An 8,878-nucleotide genomic window follows, 5' to 3' on the forward strand; every position below is an offset into this window, starting at 1 on the left:
TTGTTCACCAGTCATGCATGCCTTACTGTCAGGGATCAGCTGTGCATCGCTGAACCTTTTGGAACACGCCGTGCTGGTCGTGCTTTGTCATGGACATGGAGCCAGCGTTGCATAAGAGCTGATGTTATTTTGAACTGGACAATTATGTTTCCATGTTGCACTGTACTTGTGTGGTAGAAGGTCTCCTAGCCAACTCATTAAGTTACAGGGCTGGAAATACTGGGTGCATGTGCACCTTAGTGCACCCAAATTTGGAGCTGTGCGCCCATATTTTTTCTGTGGGTGCACCAGTGCACCCAAAATTTGTTGTAAATGTAGGTTTAAGTATGTCAAGATGTGTAGCAGTATACAGCCTAGTCTAAATGTCAGAAAAATAATTAAATCATTCTTGACTGTACTACTTTTTCTTAGAAATTAAACATAATTAGTTTTTGCTGATACTGTACTTATTTTATTTTATATGGTGCACCCAAGTAATTTTTGTGCACCTAATTTTGTTTAAGTTGGGTGCACCAGCGCACCTATTCCCAAAAATGAATTTCGAGCCCTGACTTACAAAATAACATCAAATTACAGAAATTACGATGTCGTAAGTTGAATGTGACATACCAGTAATGGATGATTCACTACCATTGCCCCAGGAGGTTAATCTACTCAGATAAAGATGATTACACAGATAAAGATAGATTTTAGTCATACTAGAGTCATAGTTACCTACATAGGCTGGCCGCTGACCAAACTTGCTGGAACTCCCACTGCCCCATGTGTCAGAAGACACGGAAGCCCATTACGACCTAGGTCTAAGTCCTAGTTAACTAGTTAGATGGCAACTACAGAAAAATGCGAGTGTCTTCCAACAAAAGCCCTCAGTTTTATCAAACAAGTTTCAATACTTTTCTCCAGTCTATCTGTTGATGCCAACAACTTGTGTGAAGATGAAACCTGCCCAGGCATTCAAACACATGTATGTATGTAACAAACTGCATGTTCTGTGTAGTAGTAAATCTATCCCTGCTATGTAACATGTGGGTGTAGTGAAGGCAAGGATCCAGATAACCCAGGGTACACCCAAGCCCCCCCCCCCCTTTGGAGCCCCCTCTTCCTTCCCTTTACTATCTATCATAATGTATATAACAAACTGCATGTTCTGTGTAGCAGTAAATCTACCACTGCTAGTGCTATGTAATATGTGGGTGTACCAAGGATCCAGGTCACCCCTGGATCAACTCTACTGACATGACACCCCCCTCCCACTACTGTCCCCTCTCCCTCAGATAGCTGACAGGGGGATACTCACCTAACTCAGTTCAGACGCCCCCACTCTCCCACAACTCAGCCTACGTTCCCACACCCCTAACCCTACATGTATGTCAGAACATACAGGGAGCACAGGGGTGTCCCCAACAGGCTGCAAATAACTCAAGAGAGTGATAGCTAAAAAGCTAAAACCCAAAGCTTTCCTTGCTTTACATGTAGCTTGAAGATACCTTGAGGATGATGCAGTCAGTATTGTTGTATGTGCGGTGGTGTAGGTAATAAATATATTTTTGTTGCTTTCAATAAAGTACAATGTACAAGATCTACTATCTATGTACAGTATACAGTACATGGCTAAGGCACCCCACCCCCCTGTTCCAAACGTGGGATGTCCTGCCCTCCTGGCCCCATCCCTGGCAGCCCTCCCAAACCTGCCACCCCCCTCCCACCCTCACACCTACGGAGGTCCTGAACTCTGCTGCACGCCTGTAATTCTTGTACCAGCTGGTAGAGAAATACTCCCATCCACCCTTAAATTTTGCTTCATATGTTTATAGTTATACTACATTTCCATATTATCTATAGCATGACAAAAATTTGAACAAAAATCAGTACAGTGTTTGATATGCCACTACTACTGATAAAAGTACAGTAACTATAGTCTTAGTAACACATACACTACCCAAGTTTGGGAATTTTTCCTGCTCTCCAAGCAGAGGTTTGGGCTTAGGCTTATTTTGGACGTGTTCTTGGGCTTTCATTTTTGCACTGGTATCTTTTATTGTGTGGTGTATAGGATACTGCCTGGCCAATTTGTTACTGTTTTGAAGCCACCGAAAGATCTGCTTGGATATTATGTTTTCCCTGCATTTACAAATGGACCCAAGCAAATACCACAATCCAATCAGACTACTTCTGCCATTGTGAAAGTCAGGGCACATTGGAGAGGATTTCTTAGAAGCTATCCAATGTCTCTCAAGTTTATCCCCCCAGGCTTTGGTTACCTCTGCTCCACACTACAGGTCAGGGCTGGAAATACTGGGTACATGTGCACCTTAGTGCACCCAGATTTGAAGCTGTGCACCTACAAAAGTATTTGGGTACACTGGTGCACCTAAATACTTTAGTAGGTTTTACGTATGTAAAGATGTTAAATGTATGGTAGTTAAGCATTTTCTTAACAACATCTAAGTGTCAGTAAAAAATAATACAATCATTGTTATAGTACTTTTCTTGAGATGAAACATAATTATAGTTTTTGCTGACATTCCACGTATTTTATCTGAGATGGTGCACCCAAAAAGTTTTTTGTGCACCCAATTTTTTAGGTTGGGTGTAGCAGTGCACCTATTCCCAAAGATGAATTTGGAGCCCTGGCTGTACAGGACACGCTCGGCTGGCCAGGGACTTGGGTGACTCTATTGTTCTGGTCTTGCTAAACATGTACTGACCTTTCATCTCAAGGCCGTGGCCCGCCTATCTCGCTTGGCCGAACTGATCACTAAATGATTTTTAAAGGTCAAAACTCGTGTTGTGAGCAGCTGATGCTGTAAATCACAAAGTCTGGCTCTGTTGTGTTATTTGTTTGTTTTCCGTTTCATTCATGAAGGCAAAATAGAAATTTGAAACTATTGAAATTGTAAAATTGTGTACATGGGATGCCTTTAAAACTTAAACAATGTACTCACTGGGCGTCTTTACTTTTTGAATATGTGATGCTTACATTTTCATTATCTGTATCTGTATAGCTGACATGTTATAAATAAATCACCCTAAATGGCTTCGCAGACACACTTACTAGTACATGTGGTATCATGTTCATAGAACTGTTGTTTATTTTGTTGATGATTCATTCTATTTCTTATGTAATTTAACAAACTTTATGGAAACAAAGGTGTACCTCCCAAGATCCATTTCTTATATTCAGTTTATTAAGGGGAAAAAAGTCAAGAAATCTTGTTTGTATCAATCGTATGTCATAAGCTGACACCATGAATATAAGTCCTTGTGTTTCTTATGTTGGAAATTACAGTTCAAACTTGTTTCATAATGACTTCTACCAACACAGATGAACTTTCAAGACATAAACATAAGTTTCTTCAGGTCTGTATGGAAGGGTGACTTCCTCTGACAGATATCACTTGTGATCCTCCTTTGTCTCACCTCCCAAAATTTGTTTTGTATGTTCAGTTTAGTGGGGAAAAATCAATAAATCTTGTTTGTATGTACATCATTATAAACTGACACTATGAACATAAGTGCGTCCAGTTCTCTATGGAAGGGTGACTTCCTCCGACAGATATCACTTGTGATCCTCCTTTGTCTCACCTCCCAGCTCATGCCTGCCCATCAGATGTGGTTTCCTCACTACAGTTTGTATTTCCAGCCTCCTGTGTGTGTCTGGGTCACCCCACTTCCTGTCCTTTATGTCCAGTTTTGGGGGACTTCCGGCCGAGTTTGTCACACAAGTTTGGAGAGAGTCGCCCGTAGCCCTCTGCGTTTTGTCACGCTCTGCCCACACGATTGTTCCGCCTACGCAAAATTTGTCCGGGACGTCCCAGGAAAGATTTCTCCTTTGTGATCCGTGATTGATCTATTTGGAGAGCTGGCCTCAACCACAACAGCTTAATGGTGTTACTGCCCTGCTGTAACTCATTGTCTACATTTCCAGGCTTTACTTTATATAAACTGTTCTTATTCTTGACAGCATAACTTATGACATGACCTTTCATAGTGTAAGTTTGAACATGTAAGCTCTGTAAACCACTCATTGGACACTTTGTTAGGTTTGTAACTTCCTCAAAGAGGTTCTTGGATTCCTGAAATTTAAAAACCTATGTAGGAAGACAATGAGTTAAAAATGTCTCTATAATACAAAAATACATACTTCTTGTGTTTGAGATGTATTCATACAAGGAGGTTTGAAGGTATTTTTTAAACCTCTTTAATTCAACATACATTGAAGCATAGGAACAGTGCTTTACTTGAATTAGAGTTTTTCTATGTTGAGATTTACTCATTCAAGGAGGTTAAAAAAATCAAGGAGGTTTAAAGAGTCATTTTTAAACCTCCTTGATTCATGATATACATGTTTCATAAGAGCAATGTTTCCCTCACTTCACCTTTTCTCCATAGTGTTTTATTCCTTGAGGAATCCCAGGACCACCCCCACCCTGTGTGTGTACATGTTCTGATCCATGACAGTTGGAAAATTATATCTTACGTGCCCAATGTATGTACTGTATATTTATCCCTGGACATAAAACAAGTGCAGACTGTATAATGTGTAGGGACACATGCTGTAGTATTTCACACCAGCCAAGTCTCAGCTTAAACACAGGTGAACCCCACATCCAGCCTGAACAATGCACTGTCAGTAGATAACACGCCTCGCCGTATCAATCAGATCTATTCTGTACCGAAACAAAAGGTGTGTTGTCCTGTTCCCTCTGCGCGTGTTTGTTTTGGTAGAAAGGTCGCTACAATAGAACAAAGTGTTCCCTGTCAGATCAATTAAGACAAAGTGGAGAGGAAAGAATAATTACAAGGTGCTTTTCTACGCTGCGTCTGTTCAATGTGTAATTAGTAAGAAGAGCATTTTGAAGGTGTGGTGTGCTCAACACATGTCACGGGGCTTGTTTCTTGTAAACTTTAGAGTCTAGACTTAAAATTTTGCATTGATGACAATCATTACTGGCGACGGAATGGCCATCAAGACTATACAAGGAAGGCAGCTTTAAGTAGTTACCCTGTTACCATTTCGGTAAAGGTTTGAAAACTATATGAAAGGTACATGTATATATAGAAGTTCTCTTTGAGTGATATTTTCCTTTCAGTTAGGAGCAAAAGAAAGAATTATGAAATATGTACTGAGTCCCGCAAGCAAGTACTTAACTGATCATTGAATGCGATGTGAAATGTCTGACAATTTTCAAACTCTATCTAGTTTCTTGGACACCTGTTTTCTTGTGTGTCTGATTACCAGGATGTCTAACCTTTATTGACGTGAATGTTTTCTCTTTTTCGTGTGCAGTTCTATTAGACGAGCGGATCCAATCCGACAACTTGTTCAGGAAGACGCTGAAGATCACGGACTTCGGCCTGGCGAGGGAGATGCACAGAACGACCCGCATGAGTGCGGCAGGGACGTACGCGTGGATGGCTCCCGAAGTCATCAAAACATCCACATTTTCCAAAGGCAGCGACGTATGGAGGTAGGGAGACATGTACATTTCTGCATTGTTGCTTTTACAGTCGCTTTTGCAACTATCCTAATAAAGTATCAAGTATGTCTTGCCTTTTAAGTTTAACTCAAAGAAAAAGAAGGCGACACACACATTTATATAATCTATGACTAGCATAGACAGAGTTGGTTATGACCAATTCTACAAACAAATGTTTTACAACAGACATAAACCATTAAAAAAAACTTTAAAAAATGAAGGCAGGGTATGCAGGGCTGGAAATGCATGTGCAGGTTAGTACAGGTAAAATTCGAAGTGTGCAGGTATTTCTGATGTCTGCCTGTATCAGGCCGTGTATTGGGTTTATACAAAAGTAGGTGTCTGTGGATTCTCATTAGCTGTTTCTGAACAGTTTTTAGTATGATCCATACTTTCGAAATTCTGAGTGGTGCAGGAAAAATTTGCCTGGTGCAGGTAATTTTCAATGTTACCTGGACGCAGAAAAAAAACATTTCAAGCCCTTGTCTGGTTTGTGAGTAATTTTGACTCAGCAATCAGTGTAAACAGCTGGTGTGTGTGTGTTCGTGTGTGTGTGTGTGTGTGTGTGTTTGTGTGTGTGTGTGTGTGTGTGTGTGTTCATGTGTGTACTGTGTGTGTGTGTGTGTGTGTGTGTGTATGTGGGTGTGTGTGGGTGGGTGTGTGTGTGTGAGTGTGGGTGTGTGTGTGTACTGTGTGTTCATGTGTGTGTGTGTGTGTGTGTGAGTGGGTGTGAGTGCCTGTAAATACGATAACACGAGAAGTCTTAGATGAATGGTCTAGATATTTGGTATGCGGGTAGGTCTTGCTGAGACCTCGAAATGATAAGAATTTGGGCTCCCTGACGGCTTATATATGTATAAACCATAAAAATGACCGAAGGACTGGTCTGGTTGTGAGTAATTTTGAGTCAGCAGTCAGTGCAAACATCAGGTGTGCGCAAACAGCCCTCACCTCAGCGAGTGTCAAGGAGAGACCGGGGGGTCAGGGCAAACTCACAACACCACCAATCATTTACTGTTTACCCCACACCGTAATGTCTTAGTGTAGGTAATGATGGGTGCAGGGTGGGACAGTGTGGACTGCTGACTGGAGCGTTGGATCACGTTTTGCTAGAAAGTTTGTCACAGTTCATTACTGTTGTTTGGATCCTGAGTTTGGAGGGGAGAAAACATGTCTCAAGTAGAAAGTACTCAGCTGCTAGAGCTCAAAAATGTATCTGCCAACAACAAACAGTTCTCTTAAGTTTAGGATGGAACATCTCAAAGAGAAATAAAAATCTCTAGTCTGCTTTTTCTAACCATCATATGAGAATACAAATCATGGATTCAATAAATGAAAAGCAAAACATCAGTAAGAAGTACATTTACATTGTAAGTGATCAACTTCATCAAAGTCATGAAAGTTGTGTGGGTTTATCAAGTTGTTGAGCCTTGCAGAATATTGCAAGTGTTGCCTGTGTAGAGAACATCATAGGCGCAATGATGATGTGTCTGGTACTGGTAGTAAAGTTGGTGGATAAACTTCTTTATTATACTATAGTACGTCATAGCAAGTCATGCAGTGTAGGCATATCAGTTGTTGAGCCTTACAAAGTATTGCAAGTACATGTACTGCATGTGAAGAAAACAACATAGGTGCAGTGATGATGTGTCTAGTAGTAAAGTTGGTGGATAAACTTCTTTGTTAATATAGTACAGTGAGGCAAGTCATGCCAAGTTGTGTGTAGGCATATCAGTTGTTAAACCTTGCGAAGTATTGCAATTGTTTCCTATAGAGAACATCTTAGGCACAATAATGATTTGGCTGGTAGTAAAGTTGGTGCCATGGCCGACATTTTAGGACAAAGGGCAGACAGAGGGCAGATGCCTTCTCATGATGTCATGCTTATTAGTGAGAATTATGACAGGAAACGAGTCGGGAAATGTCCAGATTCAGGCCAGGCTCCCCATGGAAGGAAGCTTTCCACTACAGGAAATTCCCCTAATATACAACTTACAGAGGAAGCGTTCTGTACATACATGGGTCCAGCACTGCAGGATTTTGTCTGAATACCTTTCAGAAATGAGATTACCATTTTTTGTGTGTATAGAATTGCAGGCTTCCCCAGACAGCCCGTCCTGTAATCTTGAGGGAGTGTGGACGTAATGACAGTCATCACTTCCTCTACACTTGTTCCGACCTGAAGCGTTGCAATGAGGCGTGATGGCCAATACATGTACACGCATTTCTGAGGTCGTAAAACTTTGGTCAACTTCATCAATTTTGAATTAAACATGATTGTGTCGTTCTGTCCAATCAGTGTTCCGTCCAATTAGTCATCATTAATTTAGATTAAGTACAGTAGATGTTCATTGTAAAACTGACATGTTATTCTGAGAAACAATGTCGGATTTGGCAAATTGCATCCCCCAGCTCTTAAAATCATTCTTAGAACACTACATAATCGAAATGTAAATCTGAAAATCTGGTGTATTTCCCTTTCCAATTAGACCATACATAATTATGATATAGAGATCAATGAAAATTAAACTCAAACAACCACCTTTTCCTGATTCCAATTTATTCCATAGGTGCAAGCATTAAATGACTTGACAAGAAGGCCACCTGTTCACCTGTCCTTTACCTTGCACCCCTGGGTGGTCTTCTTGGGCAGGTTTGACTGTATACAGGACCCCTGGGTGGCCTTCTTGGGCAGGTTTGAGGACTGCATACAGCCCCCCTCCCCATCCGCCACAGTCTATGGGCCCTAAGGTCTTCATATAGGTGTTCAGGAGGAAATGTGAGCCTGATGGTGCTGTTTCTAGTCTAGTAATGATGCAGCAGGGATTGGCCTGGGTGAAATGTGAGCCTAAAGGTGCTGCTGCTAGTCTAGTAATGATGCAGCAGGGATTGGCCTGGGTGAAATGTGAGCCTAATGGTGCTGCTGCTAGTCTAGTAATGATGCAGCAGGGATTGGCCTGGGTGAAATGTGAGCCTAATGGTGCTGCTGCTAGTCTAGTAATGATGCAGCAGAGGGATTGGCCTGGGTGAAATGTGAGCCTAATGGTGCTGCTGTTAGTCTAGTAATGATGCAGCAGGGATTGGCCTGGGTGAAATGTGAGCCTAACGGTGCTGTTTCTAGTCTAGTAATGATGCAGCAGGGATTGGCCTGGGTGAAATGTGAGCCTAACGGTGCTGCTGCTAGTCTAGTAATGATGCAGCAGGGATTGGCCTGGGTGAAATGTGAGCCTAACGGTGCTGTTTCTAGACTAGTAATGATGCAGCAGGGATTGGCCTGGGTGAAATGTGAGCCTAATGGTGCTGTTTCTAGACTAGTAATGATGCAGCGTAAGGGCTTGTCCCTGGTGACCTTACTGCCGACCTGACTGACCTTTAACCCAACACCCCTTACCAGTAGA

General features: G+C 41.7%; 1 protein-coding gene across 1 annotated transcript in view; it reads left to right on the forward strand.

The window, feature by feature from the left end:
• The window catches only part of LOC109487973 (mitogen-activated protein kinase kinase kinase 10-like), a 40,968-nt gene that overhangs the window by 21,668 nt on the left and 10,422 nt on the right, over positions 1–8,878 (forward strand). The window contains exon 2 of the mRNA XM_019792100.1: positions 5,291–5,471. Within this exon, the coding sequence (XP_019647659.1) occupies positions 5,291–5,471 (181 nt within the window). The remainder of the gene's footprint in view (positions 1–5,290; positions 5,472–8,878) is intronic.

The sequence above is a fragment of the Branchiostoma belcheri genome, unplaced genomic scaffold, assembly GCF_001625305.1.
Source record: "Branchiostoma belcheri isolate BF01 breed outbred unplaced genomic scaffold, Haploidv18h27 scaffold90, whole genome shotgun sequence".
NCBI lineage: Eukaryota > Metazoa > Chordata > Leptocardii > Amphioxiformes > Branchiostomatidae > Branchiostoma > Branchiostoma belcheri.